The sequence below is a fragment of the Anomaloglossus baeobatrachus genome, chromosome 2, assembly GCF_048569485.1.
Source record: "Anomaloglossus baeobatrachus isolate aAnoBae1 chromosome 2, aAnoBae1.hap1, whole genome shotgun sequence".
Lineage (NCBI taxonomy): Eukaryota > Metazoa > Chordata > Amphibia > Anura > Aromobatidae > Anomaloglossus > Anomaloglossus baeobatrachus.
In genome coordinates, this window is record NC_134354.1 from 800,544,229 (window position 1) to 800,568,709 (window position 24,481).

The 24,481-nt window shown below is 49.5% G+C and overlaps 1 protein-coding gene across 1 annotated transcript in view; it reads left to right on the forward strand.

Moving 5' to 3' along the window:
• Positions 1-24,481, forward strand: part of DNHD1 (dynein heavy chain domain 1) — a 355,748-nt gene that overhangs the window by 326,059 nt on the left and 5,208 nt on the right. Inside the window, exon 41 of the mRNA XM_075334063.1 lies at positions 13,862-14,724. Within this exon, the coding sequence (XP_075190178.1) occupies positions 13,862-14,724 (863 nt within the window). The remainder of the gene's footprint in view (positions 1-13,861; positions 14,725-24,481) is intronic.

Genomic DNA, 24,481 nt, shown 5'->3' on the forward strand with positions numbered 1-24,481 from the left:
TGTCCCCGTGTGAGGCCTGGTTGCACTGAATGCTGGGTACAGGAGATTTTCGTCGTGCGGTGGATATGATGGGGCGGTCACCCGTGTGAGGCCTGGTTGCACTGAATGCTGGGTACAGGAGATTTCCGTCGTGTGGTGGATGTGATGGGGCTGTCCCCGTGTGAGGCCTGGTTGCACTGAATGCTGGGTACAGGAGATTTCCGTCGTGCGGTGGATGTGATGGGGATGTCCCCCGTGTGAGGCCTGGTTGCACTGAATGCTGGGTACAGGAGATTTTCGTTGTGCGGTGGATGTGATGGGGATGTCCCCGTGTGAGGCCTGGTTGCACTGAATGCTGGGTACAGGAGATTTTCGTCGTGCCGTGGATGTGATGGGGCTGTCCCCGTGTGAGGCCTGGTTGCACTGAATGCTGGGTACAGGAGATTTCTGTCGTGCCGTGGATGTGATGGGGCTGTCCCCGTGTGAAGCCTGGTTGCACTGAATGCTGGGTACAGGAGATTTCCGTCGTACCGTGGATGTGATGGGGCTGTCCCCGTGTGAGGCCTGGTTGCACTGCATGCTGGGTACAGGAGACTTCCGTCGTGCGGTGGATGTGATGGGGCTGTCCCCGTGTGAGGCCTGGTTGCACTGAATGCTGGGTACAGGAGATTTCCGTCGTGCGGTGGATGTGATGGGGCTGTCCCCGTGTGAGGCCTGGTTGCACTGAATGCTGGGTACAGGAGATTTCCGTCGTGCCGTGGATGTGATGGGGATGTCCCCGTGTGAGGCCTGGTTGCACTGAATGCTGGGTACAGGAGATTTCCGTCGTGCCGTGGATGTGATGGGGATGTCCCCGTGTGAGGCCTGGTTGCACTGAATGCTGGGTACAGGAGATTTTCGTCGTGCGGTGGATGTGATGGGGCTGTCCCCGTGTGAAGCCTGGTTGCACTGAATGCTGGGTACAGGAGATTTCCGTCGTGCCGTGGATGTGATGGGGCTGTCCCCGTGTGAGGCCTGGTTGCACTGAAAGCTGGGTACAGGAGATTTCCGTCGTGCGGTGGATGTGATGGCGCTGTCCCCGTGTGAGGCCTGGTTGCACTGAATGCTGGGTACAGGAGACTTCCGTCGTGCGGTGGATGTGATGGGGCTGTCCCCGTGTGAAGCCTGGTTGCACTGAATGCTGGGTACAGGAGATTTCCGTCGTGCGGTGGATGTGATTGGGCTGTCCCCGTGTGAGGCCTAGTTGCACTGAATGCTGGGTACAGGAGATTTCCGTCGTGCCGTGGATGTGATGGGGCTGTCCCCGTGTGAGGCCTGGTTGCACTGAATGCTGGGTACAGGAGATTTCCGTCGTGCCGTGGATGTGATGGGGCTGTCCCCGTGTGAGGCCTGGTTGCACTGAAGGCTGGGTACAGGAGATTTCCGTCGTGCGGTGGACGTGATGGGGCTGTCCCCGTGTGAGTCCTGGTTGCACTGAATGCTGGGTACAGGAGATTTCCGTCATGCCGTGGACGTGATGGGGCTGTCCCGTGTGAGGCCTGGTTGCACTGAATGCTGGGTACAGGAGATTTCCGTCGTGCCGTGGATGTGATGGGGCTGTCCCGTGTGAGGCCTGGTTGCACTGAATGCTGGGTACAGGAGATTTCCGTCGTGCGGTGGATGTGATGGGGCTGTCCCCGTGTGAGGCCTGGTTGCACTGAATGCTGGGTACAGGAGACTTCCGTCGTGCGGTGGATGTGATGGGGCTGTCCCCGTGTGAGGCCTGGTTGCACTGAATGCTGGGTACAGGAGATTTCCGTCGTGCGGTGGATGTGATGGGGCTGTCCCCGTGTGAGGCCTGGTTGCACTGAATGCTGGGTACAGGAGATTTCCGTCGTGCCGTGGATGTGATGGGGATGTCCCCGTGTGAGGCCTGGTTGCACTGAATGCTGGGTACAGGAGATTTCAGTCGTGCGGTGGATGTGATGGGGATGTCCCCGTGTGAGGCCTGGTTGCACTGAATGCTGGGTACAGGAGATTTTCGTCGTGCGGTGGATGTGATGGGGCGGTCACCCGTGTGAGGCCTGGTTGCACTGAATGCTGGGTACAGGAGATTTCCGTCGTGTGGTGGATGTGATGGGGCTGTCCCCGTGTGAGGCCTGGTTGCACTGAATGCTGGGTACAGGAGATTTCCGTCGTGCGGTGGATGTGATGGGGATGTCCCCCGTGTGAGGCCTGGTTGCACTGAATGCTGGGTACAGGAGATTTTCGTCGTGCGGTGGATGTGATGGGGATGTCCCCGTGTGAGGCCTGGTTGCACTGAATGCTGGGTACAGGAGATTTTCGTCGTGCCGTGGATGTGATGGGGCTGTCCCCGTGTGAGGCCTGGTTGCACTGAATGCTGGGTACAGGAGATTTCTGTCGTGCTGTGGATGTGATGGGGCTGTCCCCGTGTGAAGCCTGGTTGCACTGAATGCTGGGTACAGGAGATTTCCGTCGTGCCGTGGATGTGATGGGGCTGTCCCCGTGTGAGGCCTGGTTGCACTGCATGCTGGGTACAGGAGACTTCCGTCGTGCGGTGGATGTGATGGGGCTGTCCCCGTGTGAGGCCTGGTTGCACTGAATGCTGGGTACAGGAGATTTCCGTCGTGCGGTGGATGTGATGGGGCTGTCCCCGTGTGAGGCCTGGTTGCACTGAATGCTGGGTACAGGAGATTTCCGTCGTGCCGTGGATGTGATGGGGCTGTCCCCGTGTGAGGCCTGGTTGCACTGAATGCTGGGTACAGGAGATTTCCGTCGTGCCGTGGATGTGATGGGGATGTCCCCGTGTGAGGCCTGGTTGCACTGAATGCTGGGTACAGGAGATTTCCGTCGTGCCGTGGATGTGATGGGGATGTCCCCGTGTGAGGCCTGGTTGCACTGAATGCTGGGTACAGGAGATTTTCGTCGTGCGGTGGATGTGATGGGGCTGTCCCCGTGTGAAGCCTGGTTGCACTGAATGCTGGGTACAGGAGATTTCCGTCGTGCCGTGGATGTGATGGGGCTGTCCCCGTGTGAGGCCTGGTTGCACTGAAGGCTGGGTACAGGAGATTTCCGTCGTGCGGTGGATGTGATGGCGCTGTCCCCGTGTGAGGCCTGGTTGCACTGAATGCTGGGTACAGGAGACTTCCGTCGTGCCGTGGATGTGATGGGGCTGTCCCCGTGTGAAGCCTGGTTGCACTGAATGCTGGGTACAGGAGATTTCCGTCGTGCGGTGGATGTGATGGGGCTGTCCCCGTGTGAGGCCTGGTTGCACTGAATGCTGGGTACAGGAGATTTCCGTCGTGCCGTGGATGTGATGGGGCTGTCCCCGTGTGAGGCCTGGTTGCACTGAATGCTGGGTACAGGAGATTTCCGTCGTGCCGTGGATGTGATGGGGCTATCTCCGTGTGAGGCCTGGTTGCACTGAAGGCTGGGTACAGGAGATTTCCGTCGTGCGGTGGATGTGATGGGGCTGTCCCCGTGTGAGGCCTGGTTGCACTGAATGCTGGGTACAGGAGACTTCCGTCGTGTGGTGGATGTGATGGGGCTGTCCCCGTGTGAAGCCTGGTTGCACTGAATGCTGGGTACAGGAGATTTCCGTCGTGCCGTGGATGTGATGGGGCTGTCCCGTGTGAGGCCTGGTTGCACTGAATGCTGGGTACAGGAGATTTCCGTCGTGCGGTGGATGTGATTGTTAAAAAAAATATACTCTTAAATATATTTTCCTTCAAATACGTAAAGGCGCATGAATGAAAAGACCTCAAAAATGTAAAAAATAAATGTATTTTATCTATTTAAAAATGGTTGTCAGGGTTCAGTTACAGAAAGGAAAAATAATATACGTTGAAAGCTTACGCAAAGAGTTCATTTAGTCCATAATGATCAATGGGAAGTCTTTACCCATCTTTCTTTGGGTCCTGAGTGGCAAGGCAGGGGGTGTCTTCTCTTAGCGTGTCTTCATCTTTGCAGCCTCGAGTCTTCTCACAGCAGGCAATGTGGGGAGCGACCAGTAGCCCCCTCCATCGTGCATTATATACCAGCTGTTCAGACCATATAGGGCATTCTAGTGTAACACAGTTGAATATAGTTCCATATTACGTAACCTTCTGGAAACTTCGGAAAACTTCGGGAAGGATTCAAATATATCCCTCCATGCTCAGCACTCAAGTATATTCAATATGGGCATATGTATCCCTTATAAACTTTATTAATAACCTATGCCCTCCAACATAAACAGAACTATGAACGTATATATCTTACTATGAAATATTTGATAACTTGATGTATTAATTTCAATCATTTTACAATTCCCCCTTGAAGTGGGTGGAGCAACCCCGAAAATTAATTAATACATCATTAAAATAACAAATCTTCTTTCCTTATTTGGCAATAACGGATTAATATCAATAATAATGATGAAGAATAATTAATTTGCATTATTCATGTAAGTTCAATAATATAATAATGTGGATTCATGTTATGACAGGCTGTGACTGATCATATAAAAATGTATAAAACTATACTTCGCTAGACCTAAAAAGAAATGCAAAAACCAAATCCGGTCACCATATGATGTCCTCTGAGTTGATGTCTTCTTATCTCCGATGTAATCCGGCATAAACACAGTCTCTTAGAAATAAATCCTTTGATAAAAATGAATGGTTACCAATTTATACAGTCCCATATTGCGTTTATCATTGTTAGATCAAAGTCCATAAACTTTATTCTTTATTACAAAGTCCATAGCCAATGTTGATAAACCACAGTTCATGAATGTAGAAGAATAGCAAAAGTCTTTGATGTCTGTGCAGTGCAATTTACATTAGTCACCTTTTATCCTCCATGCTGCCTGTTGTCAAATCCTTTTGGACAGATGTTAAGACGTTCTTGGTCAGCACGACAGGGGTTAACTTTAACACGTCATTGCTCTTCTTAGTAACTTTAGGGAGGTCTTAATGCTCAGACCATGTGTCATTGTCCATCTTGGAACCATAGGAGCACTATGTTTGAGATGCAAGCACGGTAAGTGTATTTGGTATGTTTCACAGTCTTATTTGAGACGTTACCTTTTGGACCTTTTTGCAGAATCCCTTTTTAACTTTAGGAAAAATATAAAGTCGTTTTATCTTCTATAATCTTGATTGAAGACTTCATTCCCTACCTAAATACCAAATATGGCAATAACTATCACTAATAAATGTCACAGCGTATCATAACTCTAATACTATAATACCATGTCATTATTATTATCGTAAAAGTATTAATATAATTGATACTCAGAATGATAAAATACTGTATAATGGTATAGACGATAGTATTTTCTTGTAATGACCTTTTTGTCGTTGGTGCATTACCCTTCCAAACCCATAGGTGGCAATGTGTTGAATGTAACCAAAATATAATATAAAGTATGAAATAATATAATGTGTACCTATAACATGTATCATATTATAAATATGAAAGGCAACAATGTTGCTTTTAGTTAGATCATTTGTAAATTATAAATCAAAGCAAATAACCTTTTAGAAAAGACTGGATGATACCATCAAAACACAATAATACCCATTATAAATTATTATTGATTAAAAATATAATATATATTATTTGTAAATATAGGAAGGTAAACCTAGATGTACCTTGATCTTCCATCTTTATTACTCTAATTTAATTTATTTGATTTGTCTATTATTTATTAAATAACCTACTATAAGGAAATGTGTAACTATAAGTAATATTTCATCCTTATCGTGTTAACATACTAATATAAAAATAATGTGTTACTAGGAAATAAACAATTGTATATATATTGATGAAGGAAGTATCTTTTCTTCCAAAAAATGGAACTTTTCCCTTTTAATATGATTCATATTTAATAAAGTAATATTCCTATATTAGATATTACTGAACTAAATATTGAAGTGTCTTCTCAATTGAGATATTTAAAATATGAAGAAAAAATAAAAATTGTATAATTTAAGATTTTGATTAAAAACGTGAATATTAAATAATAATTAATATAAAAAATTGGAATAAAAGGAAAAATGAAAATTGGAATAAAAATAAAAAATTGAAATAAAAATAATACATAGGATTACCATACCTATCAGTAACCTATAAAAAATAATTAAGTCATGTAACCTTGCAAATAATACACTTCTCTTAGTATATAAATGCATTATGATATACTTCAAATATATTTTTTATTCCCAATTCTTCCTTTGTACTTGAAATATTAATTATTAAAGTATCCTGTAAACACATATATTTATCAAATATAAATGTGTGTGATTGAGACCAAACCTCCCCCTTTCAATATCATGAAATATGATATTATAAAAATTAATATGTTTAGATTAAATTAAATTAAAATTTGTGTTGCATATCTTCAAGACCATATTTTAATTATCACTTCCATATTTGAAAAGAAAAATGATTTTCAATCTATGTACCAATAAAAGAAGTGACTAACACAAAAGATATAAAAAAAAAAAATCAAAACGTTATAACCTTATTCTAGAATGTAACTCTTCAGAATAAACCCTTAATAAAAAATCCTAATATCTCTATACTAAAGAAATGTCTAAGAATAAGATATATATATATCCGGTATAAATTCCTTCATTTATACTTATGTACTATAACTTATTATCTAATATTATACATACATATTATAACCTCGAAGTTAAAATAAAAATTCCCCTTTTTTTTTTTTTTTCTGGATCCAAAGTACTCAACATTGACATTTGCAGCTGCTCAGACAATCAATCATTCATAGACACATCTATGCACACAAGACTGTCATATTTTTTCCAACATACACTTCTACATAGAAACTGACAAACACATATCCTTTTTTTTTCAATATTCTATGCGCATTTCAAAAATTATGTTACAAATTTGAAGTACTTCTCGAAAAAAAACAAATTCCAATGTATTACACACTGTACATATGACCATGGAACAAACATTTATTTTTAGCTTTAGTACCAAGTCATGCTCTGGTTACGTGCAAGGAACACCATTCCAAAACAGCAAGCAGTTTTACTACACTTCCAAAGCTCAGATTACATTTCTAATCACTCTAAAGGAGATATATATATTCATAAAAAAAAACGTTCTAGTATACTTCTCTGACCATTGGTACCTGAGAAAATAATAATTATCAATCATGCTTTCGCGAATTAACCTTACACAAGAAAATATATGTTACCTGATTGAGGACAAGAACATATGTATAAATAAAAAGTTAATACTTCATCAATCTGCTTTACTGATAAATTCTGAGGGAAATAAAAGAATAAAATTATTATCATATTCATGGTAAAAATGAAACACTTTGAATCCGTTACTTTCTCTTATTGTTTTATTTTAAATATTATTATTCATATACAGAGATCAAATTATTAATTTATAACATTAACTATCATTTGACTAAATGAAAATATGACCTTGATTTACTATCACTACCTTTAATATATATATATATATATATATATATATATATTCACTGTATATGAAAAATTATGATTATCAAACAGCAAAATTAATTTATCCAGAAATCCCCTTTTATCCAGCTAAAAACCAAACCTCAATTTTTGCAAGATTCGGTTTATTACAGTAATTTCCAGAAAATTGGAATTGAAATTATTTTGTAACTCAATTTTTGTCCTTAAGTGAGAAAAAATATCTTTCTCTGAAAAACCACCCAGCTGTCGCTGGCTATCAAATTCTCTGGACCACCTTTTTTCTTTCACTAGTGACCAGGGGAGAGAATCTGCACAAGACACCTGTTTCTGTCTTTCAGGGCTTTTAAAAATCGCTTGTCTGAGATAATCGGTATCAGATTTTGTGACAATTTTCTCTTTCATTGAAGGTGACAAGGAAAGAGGGGGGGTGTATGACTTATAATTCACATGAAGGTTCCTGCGAATTTCATATATCTTGTCACAAAAATATTTGGATCTGGGAGACACTGTTGGTTTTTCACGGAAACTCTCCCTTTTTTGTGTTGGTTTTTCAGAATTAATTAATTTCTGTTTTGATTGACTTTGGCGATTTCTAACAAAATCGATAAATGTCGTACATTCGAATAGGGACTTTTTAGTTAATGCCACCGCACAGGCGGCATTGTCAAGGAAATTAAATTTCTTGATGAATAAACGTATCATTCCATCCAATCCGACATTTGGAATAACCGCCCTATACAAACGTTCAAAAACGGACATAAATGAGAACGTACTCTCATTTTGTTCAATTTGTAATTCCTTCAACATCTCATAGTTTGTATCAGATTCATTCCTTGTACAGAATATGAGATTTTTCAGCCTTATGATATCGTTATCATTTGAACAATCAAATGTCTCATTGTCAGAAAACTTTTTCAAAGCCAATTGTCTAAAGAAATGCTGAGGTAACCACATACGGAATAACTGATTCGTCTCACTATTGGTTAAACTTAACTTCTCGATGGAACTTTCAAATATCTCTGAATTTCTGCAAACATGTATTTTAGGATTATATGCGGGAATTAATTTGCATATGTCCAATAAATTTTTTCTAAGTGTAATCCCTAACTTAGCCTGTTCTATTTTTAGAAACTGATCGTCGCCATTTTCTCTCTCCACTTGTCCTTCTCTGACAGCTTTCTGCCTGTGTCCCATTCTGGCTCCTCCCCCTTCTGGCTTCTCTACGTCATTTCCTGCTTCTTTCCCAGTATGCTGAAAATGACCTTGATTACGTAGCACATGTCTACCGCCATTATCAAAATTCTGATTTGAATTACAGTCTAAATCATCTGACTGATCATTTACAACATTACAGTCAGAATTCACAATATCACTGACTGACATTCCAGGGTCTAAGCAGTCTTTGGATTTCTCTGTCTCTGACTCTCCTGACAATTCAGGTTGTCTATTTCCACCATTTTTACACTTTTCTACGATTAACTTGTGAAAATCATAGACTAAATGACAGACATTTCTGATTTTCTGTTTCTCTCTATTAAAAGACCTTGCACATTCTACACGTGAATTCTCAAGTTCACACTCCTCATAAAAGCGTAACCAAATCTCTTCTACATTAGAAATATCTGGATAAGTGAACTGAAGTTTACTTTGTTTAACATATGAAGAGATAAAATCCATTTTCTTACCTGAAATGATCAGATGATCTGATGGATGATCCTCTAAGACTTGATTCACCTTGTTCAACCAGTCCAATACTTCTTATGGACTGACTCTATCTTTCTTGCTCAAAAATACGTCAAAAGTTAACTTCTGTGGCTTTATAAAGTCTTTAAAGTTCATTAAAAAAAAAACATTCATGCTACTTGACTTATACGTATTTCCTAGGTTCTGCGTGATTTTTATAAATTGTCGATTCCTGATCCTTTGCAGGAGATACTTAAAATACTTATGACTTTGATAACTTCGACCCCCCTTATGCAAAGTGAAGGAACAACAAAAAAATGTAAAAAAATCACGAATAGCTGACTCGCCAAAATGTTAAAAAAAATATACTCTTAAATATATTTTCCTTCAAATACGTAAAGGCGCATGAATGAAAAGACCTCAAAAATGTAAAAAATAAATGTATTTTATCTATTTAAAAATGGTTGTCAGGGTTCAGTTACAGAAAGGAAAAATAATATACGTTGAAAGCTTACGCAAAGAGTTCATTTAGTCCATAATGATCAATGGGAAGTCTTTACCCATCTTTCTTTGGGTCCTGAGTGGCAAGGCAGGGGGTGTCTTCTCTTAGCGTGTCTTCATCTTTGCAGCCTCGAGTCTTCTCACAGCAGGCAATGTGGGGAGCGACCAGTAGCCCCCTCCATCGTGCATTATATACCAGCTGTTCAGACCATATAGGGCATTCTAGTGTAACACAGTTGAATATAGTTCCATATTACGTAACCTTCTGGAAACTTCGGAAAGCTTCGGGAAGGATTCAAATATATCCCTCCATGCTCAGCACTCAAGTATATTCAATATGGGCATATGTATCCCTTATAAACTTTATTAATAACCTATGCCCTCCAACATAAACAGAACTATGAACGTATATATCTTACTATGAAATATTTGATAACTTGATGTATTAATTTCAATCATTTTACAGTGATGGGGCTGTCCCCGTGTGAGGCCTGGTTGCACTGAATGCTGGGTACAGGAGATTTCCGTCGTGCCGTGGATGTGATGGGGCTGTCCCGTGTGAGGCCTGGTTGCACTGAATGCTGGGTACAGGAGACTTCCGTCGTGTGGTTGATGTGATGGGGCTGTCCCCGTGTGAGGCCTGGTTGCACTGAATGCTGGGTACAGGAGATTTCCGTCGTGTGGTGGATGTGATGGGGCTGTCCCCGTGTGAGGCCTGGTTGCACTGAATGCTGGGTACAGGAGACTTCCGTCGTGCCGTGGATGTGATGGGGCTGTCCCCGTGTGAAGCCTGGTTGCACTGAATGCTGGGTACAGGAGATTTCCGTCGTGTGGTGGATGTGATGGGGCTGTCCCCCGTGTGAGGCCTGGTTGCACTGAATGCTGGGTACAGGAGATTTCCGTCGTGCCGTGGATGTGATGGGGCTGTCCCCGTGTGAAGCCTGGTTGCACTGAATGCTGGGTACAGGAGACTTCCGTCGTGTGGTGGATGTGATAGGGCTGTCACCCGTGTGAGGCCTGGTTGCACTGAATGCTGGGTACAGGAGATTTACGTCGTGCCGTGGATGTGATGGGGCTGTCCCCCGTGTGAGGCCTGGTTGCACTGAATGCTGGGTACAGGAGATTTCCGTCGTGCGGTTGATGTGATGGGGCTGTCACCCATGTGAGGCTTGGTTGCACTGAATGCTGGGTACAGGAGACTTCAGTCGTGCCGTGGATGTGATAGGGCTGTCACCCGTGTGAGGCCTGGTTGCACTGAATGCTGGGTACAGGAGACCTCCGTCGTGCGGTGGATGTGATGGGGCTGTCCCCCGTGTGAGGCCTGGTTGCACTGAATGCTGGGTACAGGAGATTTCCGTCGTGCCGTGGATGTGATGGGGATGTCCCCGTGTGAGGCCTGGTTGCACTGAATGCTGGGTACAGGAGATTTCCGTCGTGCGGTGGATGTGATGGGGCTGTCCCCGTGTGAAGCCTGGTTGCACTGAATGCTGGGTACAGGAGATTTCCGTCGTGCGGTGGATGTGATGGGGATGTCCCCCGTGTGAGGTCTGGTTGCACTGAATGCTGGGTACAGGAGATTTCCGTCGTGCCGTGGATGTGATGGGGCTGTCCCCGTGTGAGGCCTGGTTGCACTGAATGCTGGGTACAGGAGATTTCTGTCGTGCCGTGGATGTGATGGGGCTGTCCCCGTGTGAGGCCTGGTTGCACTGCATGCTGGGTACAGGAGATTTCCGTCGTGCTGTGGATGTGATGGGGCTGTCCCCGTGTGAGGCATGGTTGCACTGAATGCTGGGTACAGGAGATTTCTGTCGTGCGGTGGATGTGATGGGGCTGTCCCCGTGTGAGGCATGGTTGCACTGAATGCTGGGTACAGGAGACTTCCGTCGTGCGGTGGATGTGATGGGGCTGTCCCAGTGTGAGGCCTGGTTGCACTGAATGCTGGGTATAGGAGATTTCCGTCGTGCGGTGGATGTGATGGGGCTGTCCCCCGTGTGAGGCCTGGTTGCACTGAATGCTGGGTACAGGAGACTTCCGTCGTGCGGTGGATGTGATGGGGCTGTCCCAGTGTGAGGCCTGGTTGCACTGAATGCTGGGTACAGGAGATTTCCGTCGTGCGGTGGATGTGATGGGGCTGTCCCCGTGTGAGGCCTGGTTGCACTGAATGCTGGGTACAGGAGATTTCCGTCGTGCCATGGATGTGATGGGGCTGTCCCCGTGTGAGGCCTGGTTGCACTGAATGCTGGGTACAGGAGATTTCTGTCGTGCGGTGGATGTGATGGGGCTGTCCCAGTGTGAGGCCTGGTTGCACTGAATGCTGGGTACAGGAGACTTCCGTCGTGCGGTGGATGTGATGGGGCTGTCCCCCGTGTGAAGCCTGGTTGCACTGAATGCTGGGTACAGGAGATTTCCGTCGTGCGGTGGATGTGATGGGGCTGTCCCCGTGTGAGGCCTGGTTGCACTGTATGCTGGGTACAGGAGATTTCCGTCGTGCGGTGGATGTGATGGGGATGTCCCCGTGTGAGGCCTGGTTGCACTGCATGCTGGGTACAGGAGACTTCCGTCGTGCGGTGGATGTGATGGGGCTGTCCCCCGTGTGAGGCCTGGTTGCACTGTATGCTGGGTACAGGAGATTTCTGTCGTGCGGTGGATGTGATGGGGCTGTCCCCTTGTGAGGCCTGGTTGCACTGTATGCTGGGTACAGGAGATTTCTGTCGTGCGGTGGATGTGATGGGGCTGTCCCGTGTGAGGCCTAGTTGCACTGAATGCTGGGTACAGGAGACTTCCGTCGTGCCGTGGATGTGATGGGGCTGTCCCCGTGTGAGGCCTGGTTGCACTGAATGCTGGGTACAGGAGATTTCTGTCGTGCCGTGGATGTGATGGGGCTGTCCCCGTGTGAGGCCTGGTTGAACTGAATGCTGGGTACAGGAGATTTCTGTCGTGCCGTGGATGTGATGGGGCAGTCCCCGTGTGAGGCCTGGTTGCACTGAATGCTGGGTACAGGAGATTTCCGTCGTGCCGTGGATGTGATGGGGCTGTCCCCGTGTGAGGCCTGGTTGCACTAAATGCTGGGTACAGGAGATTTCCGTCGTGCGGTGGATGTGATGGGGCTGTCCCCCGTGTGAGGCCTGGTTGCACTGAATGCTGGGTATAGGAGATTTCCGTCGTGCCGTGGATGTGATGGGGCTGTCCCCCGTGTGAGGCCTGGTTGCACTGAATGCTGGGTATAGGAGATTTCCGTCGTGCCGTGGATGTGATGGGGCTGTCCCCGTGTGAGGCCTGGTTGCACTGAATGCTGGGTACAGGAGATTTCCGTCGTGTGGTGGATGTGATGGGGCTGTCCCCGTGTGAGGCCTGGTTGCACTGAATGCTGGGTACAGGAGATTTCCGTCGTGCCGTGGATGTGATGGGGCTGTCCCCCGTGTGAGGCCTGGTTGCACTGAATGCTGGGTACAGGAGATTTCCGTCGTGCGGTGGATGTGATGGGGCTGTCCCCGTGTGAGGCCTGGTTGCACTGAATGCTGGGTACAGGAGACTTCCGTCGTGTGGTGGATGTGATGGGGCTGTCCCCGTGTGAGGCCTGGTTGCACTGAATGCTGGGTACAGGAGATTTCCGTCGTGCGGTGGATGTGATGGGGCTGTCCCCCGTGTGAGGCCTGGTTGCACTGAATGCTGGGTACAGGAGACTTCCGTCGTGCGGTGGATGTGATGGGGCTGTCCCCCGTGTGAGGCCTGGTTGCACTGAATGCTGGGTACAGGAGATTTCCGTCGTGCGGTGGATGTGATGGGGCTGTCCCCGTGTGAGGCCTGGTTGCACTGAATGCTGGGTACAGGAGATTTCCGTCGTGCGGTGGATGTGATGGGGATGTCCCCGTGTGAGGCCTGGTTGCACTGAATGCTGGGTACAGGAGACTTCCGTCGTGCCGTGGATGTGATGGGGCTGTCACCCGTGTGAGGCCTGGTTGCACTGAATGCTGGGTACAGGAGACTTCCGTCGTGCCGTGGATGTGATGGGGCTGTCCCAGTGTGAGGCCTGGTTGCACTGAATGCTGGGTACAGGAGACTTCCGTCGTGCGGTGGATGTGATGGGGCTGTCCCCCGTGTGAGGCCTGGTTGCACTGAATGCTGGGTACAGGAGATTTCCGTCGTGCCGTGGATGTGATGGGGCAGTCTCCCACTTTTCTTAATTTTTCCGGTCTCTGGTGCCTTGTTCTCTGATGTTTTCTGCTTTTCAGGCCCATGGATCCCTGGAATCACACGGTCTCTACAGAAGATGCTCTCGGTGAGGGACCCAGCAGCTCTGGGCCTGAGCGAGGGGCTGAAGAACGTGACCACGGAAACGTCTGGTCATAAGGTTCTCTGTGATCTTCTCGCCACTCAGGACATCTGGACGTCCTGCCCCCGCACAGATGAAAACCTTGGGGGCCGCCCTGGCTGCCGCTCTTCAGGTCCGGGTCATATGCCCTCTGAACTGCTCCAGGATTCAATAATGGAGTGCCTCGATCTTCTACTGGAGCTAGAACATGAGAAGCAGAGGATGCAAAGGGAGATGGACAATCGAGGTCTTCTGCTGGATGGTCAGCAGGAGCCAGGGCTCAGCAAGATCTGCAGCTCCAATGCCAAAGCAGAAACTACAACCACTGGGTGGCAAAATGAAACTGAGGAGATTCCGTCAGCTCCTACCACTGAGGAGCTACCAGTCGGACAGACCAAGCCACGTCCTCTGATCAGCTTCCTCTGTGGCGAGTGGAAGCTGCTGCACACGCTTCTCCGAGCAGCCACACGGGAAGTTACAGATGCTGCTTCATCCTGCCACTGTCCGAGGTGTCAGGAGATCAGAAAATTGCTGTGTGAAGGTCAAGTGCCAAAGAGGTGGAACGTTTACTCCCCAGCATCGCCTGTGTCCCTACAGACCTGGATCCAGGGTTTACACCTCCGCCTAAAGCTACTCTCCACATACATTTCCCAGTCCTCACCTCTCAACGTCAGCTATAACATGAGCGTCTTCCAGCAACCAAGTCACCTGCTCCACAGCCTCCTGCAAGAACAAGCACTGGAAGACCACCAAGAGCTGGAGCATTACCGTCTACGAGTGCAGGTACGGGGAGGTACATGAAGTATTGGGACAGTCTGTCTGCCAGTGCCAAGATATCACAATATATATTTTGTATTATATTAGAATAGAAATCACCCTAGCCTGGCCACCGTCTAATGAGCCACTCAGCCTAGCCACTGTTATGTATAAGGTGGCTTGGCCGAGCTTAGCCAGTGTATAAGAAGGACCTCCTGAGCCTAGCCACCTCTACCTACGCTGTATAAGAAGGCCCATCCAAGCCTAGCCATCACTTAATATACTTTATAAGGGGGACCGCGTGAGCCTAGCCACTAGTGATGAGCGGGCACTACCATGCTCGGTACTCATAACTAGTGATAAGCGGGCACTACCATGCTCGGGTGCTCGGTACTGGTAACTAGTTATGAGCGGGCACTACCATGCTCGGGTGCTCGGTACTGGTAACTAGTGATGAGCAGGCACTACAATGCTCGGGTGCTCAGTACTGGTAACTAGTGATGAGCGGACACTACCATGCTCAGGTGCTCAGTACTGGTAACTAGTGATGAGCGGGCACTACCATGCTCGGGTGCTCAGTACTGGTAACTAGTGATGAGCGGACACTACCATGCTCAGGTGCTCAGTACTGGTAACTAGTGATGAGCGAGCACTACCATGCTCGGGTGCTCGGTACTGGTAACTAGTGATAAGCGGGCACTACCATGCTCAGGTGCTCTGTACTGGTATCTAGTGATGAGTGGGCACTACCATGCTCGGGTGCTCAGTACTGGTAACTAGTGATGAGCGGGCACTACCATGCTCGGGTGCTCAGTATTGGTAACTAGTGATGAGCGGGCACTACCATGCTCGGGTGCTCAGTACTGGTAACTAGTGATGAGTGGGCACTACCATGCTCGGGTGCTCGGTACTGGTAACTAGTGATGAGTGGGCACTACCATGCTCGGGTGCTCGGTACTGGTAACTAGTGATGAGCGGGCACTACCATGCTCAGGTGCTCAGTACTGGTAACTAGTGATGAGCGGGCACTACCATGCTCGGGTGCTCAGTATTGGTAACTAGTGATGAGCGGGCACTACCATGCTCGGGTGCTCAGTACTGGTAACTAGTGATGAGCGGGCACTGCCATGCTCATGTGCTCACTACTGGTAACTAGTGATGAGCGAGCACTACCATGCTCGGGTGCTCAGTACTGGTAACTAGTGATGAGCGGACACTACCATGCTCGGGTGCTCAGTACTGGTAACTAGTGATGAGCGGACACTACCATGCTCAGGTGCTCAGTACTGGTAACTAGTGATGAGCGGGCACTACCATGCTCGGGTGCTCGGTACTGGTAACTAGTGATGAGCAGGCACTACCATGCTCGGGTGCTGGGTACTGGTAACTAGTGATGAGCGGACACTACCATGCTCGGGTGCTCACTACTGGTAACTAGTGATGAGCGGGCACTACCATGCTCGGGTGCTGGGTACTGGTAACTAGTGATGAGCGGGCACTACCATGCTCGGGTGCTCACTACTGGTAACTAGTGATGAGCGGACACTACCATGCTCAGGTGCTCAGTACTGGTAACTAGTGATGAGCGAGCACTACCATGCTCGGGTGCTCAGTACTGGTAACTAGTGATGAGCGAGCACTACCATGCTCGGGTGCTCGGTACTGGTAACTAGTGATGAGCAGGCACTACCATGCTCGGGTGCTCAGTACTGGTAACTAGTGATGAGCGGACACTACCATGCTCAGGTGCTCAGTACTGGTAACTAGTGATGAGCGAGCACTACCATGCTCGGGTGCTCGGTACTGGTAACTAGTGATGAGCAGGCACTACCATGCTCGGGTGCTGGGTACTGGTAACTAGTGATGAGCAGGCACTACCATGCTCGGGTGCTCGGTACTGGTAACTAGTGATGAGTGGGCACTACCATGCTCGGGTGCTGGGTACTGGTAACTAGTGATGAGCAGGCACTACCATGCTCGGGTGCTCGGTACTGGTAACTAGTTATGAGCGGGCACTACCATGCTCGGGTGCTCGGTACTGGTAACTAGTGATGAGCAGGCACTACCATGCTCGGGTAGTCAGTACTGGTAACTAGTGATGAGCGGGCACTACCATGCTCGGGTGCTCAGTACTGGTAACTAGTGATGAGTGGACACTACCATGCTCGGGTGCTCAGTACTGGTAACTAGTGATGAGCGGGCACTACCATGCTCGGGTGCTCAGTACTGGTAACTAGTGATGAGCGGACACTACCATGCTCGGGTGCTCGGTACTGGTAACTAGTGATGAGCGGGCACTACCATGCTCGGGTGCTCGGTACTCGTAACTAGTGATGAGCGGGCACTACCATGCTCGGGTGCTCAGTATTGGTAACTAGTGATGAGCGGGCACTACCATGCTCGGGTGCTCAGTACTGGTAACTAGTGATGAGCGGGCACTGCCATGCTCAGGTGCTCACTACTGGTAACTAGTGATGAGCGAGCACTACCATGCTCGGGTGCTCAGTACTGGTAACTAGTGATGAGCGGACACTACCATGCTCGGGTGCTCAGTACTGGTAACTAGTGATGAGCGGACACTACCATGCTCAGGTGCTTAGTACTGGTAACTAGTGATGAGCGAGCACTACCATGCTCGGGTGCTCGGTACTGGTAACTAGTGATGAGCAGGCACTACCATGCTCGGGTGCTGGGTACTGGTAACTAGTGATGAGCGGGCACTACCATGCTCGGGTGCTCACTACTGGTAACTAGTGATGAGCGGACACTACCATGCTCAGGTGCTCAGTACTGGTAACTAGTGATGAGCGGGCACTACCATGCTCGGGTGCTCACTACTGGTAACTAGTGATGAGCGGACACTACCATGCTCAGGTGCTCAGTACTGGTAACTAGTGATGAGCGAGCACTACCATGCTCGGGTGCTCGGTACTGGTAACTAGTGATGAGCGGGCACTACCATGCTCAGGTGCTCAGTACTGGTAACTAGTGATGAGCGGGCACTACCATGCTCGGGTGCTCTGTACTGGTAACTAGTGATGAGCAGGCACTACCATGCTCGGGTGCTCAGTACTGTTAACTAGTGATGAGCGGACACTACCATGCTCAGGTGCTCAGTACTGGTAACTAGTGATGAGCGAGCACTACCATGCTCGGGTGCTCGGTACTGGTAACTAGTGATGAGCAGGGACTACCATGCTCGGGTGCTCAGTACTGGTAACTAGTGATGAGCGGGCACTACCATGCACGGGTGCTCAGTACTGGTAACTAGTGATGAGCGGGCACTACCATGCTCGGGTGCTCAGTACTGGTAACTAGTGATGAGCGGGCACTACCATGCTCGGGTGCTCAGTACTGGTAACTAGTGATGAGCGGGCACTACCATGCTCGGGTGCTGGGTACTGGTAACTAGTGATGAGCGGACACTACCATGCTCGGGTGCTCAGTACTGGTAACTAGTGATGAGCGGGCACTACCATGCTCAGGTGCTCAGTACTGGTAACTAGTGATGAGCGAGCACTACCATGCTCGGGTGCTCGGTACTGGTAACTAGTGATGAGCAGGCACTACCATGCTCGGGTGCTGGGTACTGGTAACTAGTGATGAGCAGGCACTACCATGCTCGGGTGCTGGGTACTGGTAACTAGTGATGAGCGGGCACTACCATGCTCGGGTGCTCACTACTGGTAACTAGTGATGAGCGGACACTACCATGCTCAGGTGCTCAGTACTGGTAACTAGTGATGAGCGAGCACTACCATGCTCGGGTGCTCGGTACTGGTAACTAGTGATAAGCGGGCACTACCATGCTCGGGTGCTCGGTACTGGTAACTAGTGATGAGTGGGCACTACCATGCTCGGGTGCTCGGTACTGGTAACTAGTGATGAGCGGGCACTACCATGCTCGGGTGCTCGGTACTCGTAACTAGTGATGAGCGGGCACTACCATGCTCGGGTGCTCAGTATTGGTAACTAGTGATGAGCGGGCACTACCATGCTCGGGTGCTCAGTACTGGTAACTAGTGGTGAGCGGGCACTGCCATGCTCAGGTGCTCACTACTGGTAACTAGTGAGGAGTGGGCACTACCATGCTCGGGTGCTCAGTACTGGTAACTAGCGATGAGCGGGCACTACCATGCTCAGGTGCTCAGTACTGGTAACTAGCGATGAGCGGGCACTACCATGCTCAGGTGCTCAGTACTGGTAACTAGTGATGAGCGGGCACTACCATGCTCAGGTGCTCAGTACTGGTAACTAGTGATGAGCGGGCACTACCATGCTCAGGTGCTCAGTACTGGTAACTAGTGATGAGCGGGCACTACCATGCTCAGGTGCTCAGTACTGGTAACTAGTGAGGAGCGGGCACTGCAATGCTCATTTGCTCAGTACTGATAACTAGTGATGAGCGGGCACTACCATGCTCGGGTGCTCAGTACTGGTAACTAGTGATGAGCGGGCACTACCATGCTCGGGTGCTCAGTACTGGTAACTAGTGATGAGCGGGCACTACCATGCTCAGGTGCTCAGTACTGGTAACTAGTGAGGAGCGGGCACTACCATGCTCAGGTGCTCAGTACTGGTAACTAGTGAGGAGCGGGCACTGCAATGCTCATTTGCTCAGTACTGGTAACTAGTGATGAGCGGGCACTACCATGCTCGGGTGCTCAGTACTGGTAACTAGTGATGAGCGGGCACTACCATGCTCGGGTGCTCAGTACTGGTAACTAGTGATGAGCGTGCACTGCCATGCTCGGGTGCTCAGTACTGGTAACTAGTGAGGAGCGGGCACTGCAATGCTCATTTGCTCAGTACTGGTAACTAGTGATGAGCGGGCACTGCCATGCTCGGGTGCTCAGTACTGGTAACTAGTGATGAGCGGGCACTGCAATGCTCATTTGCTCAGTACTGGTAACTAGTGATGAGCGGGCACTACCATGCTCGGGTGCTCAGTACTGGTAACTAGTGAGGAGCGGGCACTGCAATGCTCATTTGCTCAGTACTGGTAACTAGTGATGAGCGGGCACTACCATGCTCGGGTGCTCAGTACTGGTAACTAGTGATGAGCGAGCACTACCATGCTCGGGTGCTCGGTACTGGTAACTAGTGATAAGCGGGCACTACCATGCTCGGGTGCTCGGTACTGGTAACTAGTGATGAGTGGGCACTACCATGCTCGGGTGCTCAGTACTGGTAACTAGTGATGAGCGGGCACTACCATGCTCGGGTGCTCAGTACTGGTAACTAGTGATGAGCGTGCACTGCCATGCTCGGGTGCTCAGTACTGGTAACTAGTGAGGAGCGGGCACTACCATGCTCGGGTGCTCCGTACTGGTAACTAGTGATGAGCGGGCACTACCATGCTCGGGTGCTCAGTACTGGTAACTAGTGATGAGCGTGCACTGCTATGCTCGGGTGCTCAGTACTGGTAACTAGTGAGGAGCGGGCACTGCAATGCTCATTTGCTCAGTACTGGTAACTAGTGATGAGCGGGCACTGCCATGCTCGGGTGCTCAGTACTGGTAACTAGTGATGAGCGGGCACTACCATGCTCGGGTGCTCAGTACTGGTAACTAGTGATCAGCGGGCACTACCATGCTCAGGTGCTCAGTACTGGTAACTAGTGATGAGCGGGCACTACCATGCTTAGGTGCTCAGTACTGGTAACTAGTGATGAGCGGGCACTACCATGCTCGGGTGCTCAGTACTGGTAACTAGTGATGAGCGGGCACTACCATGCTCGGGTGCTCAGTACTGGTAACTAGTGATGAGCGGGCACTACCATGCTCGGGTGCTCAGTACTGGTAACTAGTGATGAGCGTGCACTACCATGCTCAGGTGCTCAGTACTGGTAACTAGTGATGAGCAGGCACTACCATGCTCGGGTGCTCAGTACTGGTAACTAGTGATGAGTGGGCACTACCATGCTCGGGTGCTCAGTACTGGTAACTAGTGAGGAGCGGGCACTGCAATGCTCATTTGCTCAGTACTGGTAACTAGTGATGAGCGGGCACTGCCATGCTCGGGTGCTCAGTACTGGTAACTAGTGATGAGCGGGCACTACCATGCTCGGGTGCTCAGTACTGGTAACTAGTGATGAGCGGGCACTACCATGCTCGGGTGCTCAGTACTGGTAACTAGTGATGAGCGGGCACTACCATGCTCGGGTGCTCTGTACTGGTAACTAGTGATGAGCGGGCACTACCATGCTCGGGTGCTCAGTACTGGTAACTAGTGATGAGCGGGCACTACCATGCTCGGGTAGTCAGTACTGGTAACTAGTGATGAGCGGGCACTACCATGCTCAGGTGCTCTGTACTGGTAACTAGTGATGAGCGGGCACTACCATGCTCAGATGCTCAGTACTGGTAACTAGTGATGAGCGGGCACTACCATGCTCGGGTGCTCAGTGCTGGTAACTAGTGATGAGCGGGCACTACCATGCTCGGGTGCTCAGTACTGGTAACTAGTGATCAGCAGGCACTACCATGCTCAGGTGCTCAGTACTGGTAACTAGTGATGAGCGGGCACTACCATGCTTAGGTGCTCAGTACTGGTAACTAGTGATGAGCGGGCACTACCATGCTCGGGTGCTCAGTACTGGTAACTAGTGATGAGCGGGCACTACCATGCTCGGGTGCTCAGTACTGGTAACTAGTGATGAGCGGGCACTACCATGCTCGGGTAGTCAGTACTGGTAACTAGTGATGAGCGGGCACTACCATGCTCAGGTGCTCTGTACTGGTAACTAGTGATGAGCGGGCACTACCATGCTCAGGTAGTCAGTACTGGTAACTAGTGATGAGCGGGCACTGCCATGCTCAGGTAGTCAGTACTGGTAACTAGTGATGAGCGGGCACTACCATGCTCGGGTGCTCAGTACTGGTAACTAGTGATGAGCGGGCACTACCATGCTCAGGTGCTCTGTACTGGTAACTAGTGATGAGCGGGCACTACCATGCTCAGGTGCTCTGTACTGGTAACTAGTGATGAGCGGGCACTACCATGCTCGGGTGCTCAGTACTGGTAACTAGTGATGAGCGGGCACTACCATGCTCGGGTAGTCAGTACTGGTAACTAGTGATGAGCGGGCACTACCATGCTCAGGTGCTCTGTACTGGTAACTAGTGATGAGCGGGCACTACCATGCTCGGGTGCTCAGTACTGGTAACTAGTGAGGAGCGGGCACTACCATGCTCAGGTAGTCAGTACTGGTAACTAGTGATGAGCGGGCACTGCCATACTCGGGTGCTCAGTACTGGTAACTAGTGATGAGCGGGCACTACCATGCTCGGGTGCTCAGTACTGGTAACTAGTGATGAGCGGGCACTACCATGCTCGGGTGCTCAGTACTGGTAACTAGTGAGGAGCGGGCACTACCATGCTCGGGTGCTCAGTACTGGTAACTAGTGATGAGCGGGCACTACCATGCTCGGGTGCTCTGTACTGGTAACTAGTGATGAGCGGGCACTACCATGCTCGGGTGCTCAGTACTGGTAACTAGTGATGAGCGGGCACTACCATGCTCGGGTGCTCAGTACTGGTAACTAGTGATGAGCGGGCACTACCATGCTCGGGTGCTCAGTACTGGTAACTAGTGATGAGCGGGCACTACCATGCTCGGGTGCTCTGTACTGGTAACTAGTGATGAGCGGGCACTACCATGCTCGGGTGCTCAGTACTGGTAACTAGTGATGAGCGGGCACTACCATGCTCGGGTGCTCAGTACTGGTAACTAGTGAGGAGCGGGCACTACCATGCTCGGGTGCTCAGTACTGGTAACTAGTGATGAGCGGGCACTACCATGCTCGGGTAGTCAGTACTGGTAACTAGTAATGAGCGGGCACTACCATGCTCAGGTGCTCTGTACTGGTAACTAGTGATGAGCGGGCACTACCATGCTCAGGTGCTCAGTACTGGTAACTAGTGATGAGCGGGCACTACCATGCTCGGGTGCTCAGTGCTGGTAACTAGTGATGAGCGGGCACTACCATGCTCGGGTGCTCAGTACTGGTAACTAGTGATGAGCGGGCACTACCATGCTCAGGTGCTCAGTACTGGTAACTAGTGATGAGCGGGCACTACCATGCTCAGGTGCTCAGTACTGGTAACTAGTGATGAGCGGGCACTACCATGCTTAGGTGCTCAGTACTGGTAACTAGTGATGAGCGGGCACTACCATGCTCGGGTGCTCAGTACTGGTAACTAGTGATGAGCGGGCACTACCATGCTCGGGTGCTCAGTACTGGTAACTAGTGAGGAGCGGGCACTACCATGCTCGGGTGCTGAGTACTGGTAACTAGTGATGAGCGGGCACTACCATGCTCGGGTAGTCAGTACTGGTAACTAGTGATGAGCGGGCACTACCATGCTCAGGTGCTCTGTACTGGTAACTAGTGATGAGCGGGCACTACCATGCTCGGGTGCTCAGTACTGGTAACTAGTGATGAGCAGCCACTACCATGCTCGGGTGTTCAGTACTGGTAACTAGTGATGAGCGAGCACTACCATGCTCAGGTGCTCTGTACTGGTAACTAGTGATGAGCGGGCACTACCATGCTCAGGTAGTCAGTACTGGTAACTAGTGATGAGCGGGCACTGCCATGCTCAGGTAGTCAGTACTGGTAACTAGTGATGAGCGGGCACTACCATGCTCGGGTGCTCAGTACTAGTAACTAGTGATGAGCGGGCACTACCATGCTCAGGTAGTCAGTACTGGTAACTAGTGATGAGCGGGCACTACCATGCTCAGGTGCTGTGTACTGGTAACTAGTGATGAGCGGGCACTACCATGCTCAGGTGCTCTGTACTGGTAACTAGTGATGAGCGGGCACTACCATGCTCGGGTGCTCAGTGCTGGTAACTAGTGATGAGCGGGCACTACCATGCTCGGGTGCTCAGTACTGGTAACTAGTGATGAGCGGGCACTACCATGCTCAGGTGCTCAGTACTGGTAACTAGTGATGAGTGAGCACTACCATGCTCAGGTGCTCAGTACTGGTAACTAGTGATGAGCGGGCACTACCATGCTCGGGTGCTCAGTACTGGTAACTAGTGATGAGCGGGCACTACCATGCTCGGAGGCTCTGTACTGGTAACTAGTGATGAGTGAGCACTACCATGCTCGGGTGCGCAGTACTGGTAACTAGTGATGAGCGGGCACTACCATGCTCAGGTGCTCAGTACTGGTAACTAGTGATGAGTGAGCACTACCATGCTCGGAGGCTCTGTACTGGTAACTAGTGATAAGCGGGCACTACCATGCTCAGGTGCTCAGTACTCGTAACTAGTGATGAGCGGGCACTACCATGCTCGGCTGCTCAGTACTGGTAACTAGTGATGAGCGGGCACTACCATGCTCGGGTGCTCTGTACTGGTAACTAGTGATGAGTGAGCACTACCATGCTCAGGTGCTCAGTACTGGTAACTAGTGATGAGCGGGCACTACCATGCTCGGGTGCTCAGTACTGGTAACTAGTGATGAGCGGGCACTACCATGCTCAGGTGCTCAGTACTGGTAACTAGTGATGAGTGAGCACTACCATGCTCGGAGGCTCTGTACTGGTAACTAGTGATGAGCGGGCACTACCATGCTCGGGTGCGCAGTACTGGTAACTAGTGATGAGTGAGCACTACCATGCTCGGGTGCTCTGTACTGGTAACTAGTGATGAGCGGGCACTACCATGCTCGGGTGCTCAGTACTGGTAACTAGTGATGAGCGGGCACTACCATGCTCGGGTGCTCGGTACTGGTAACTAGTGATGAGCGGGCACTACCATGCTCGGG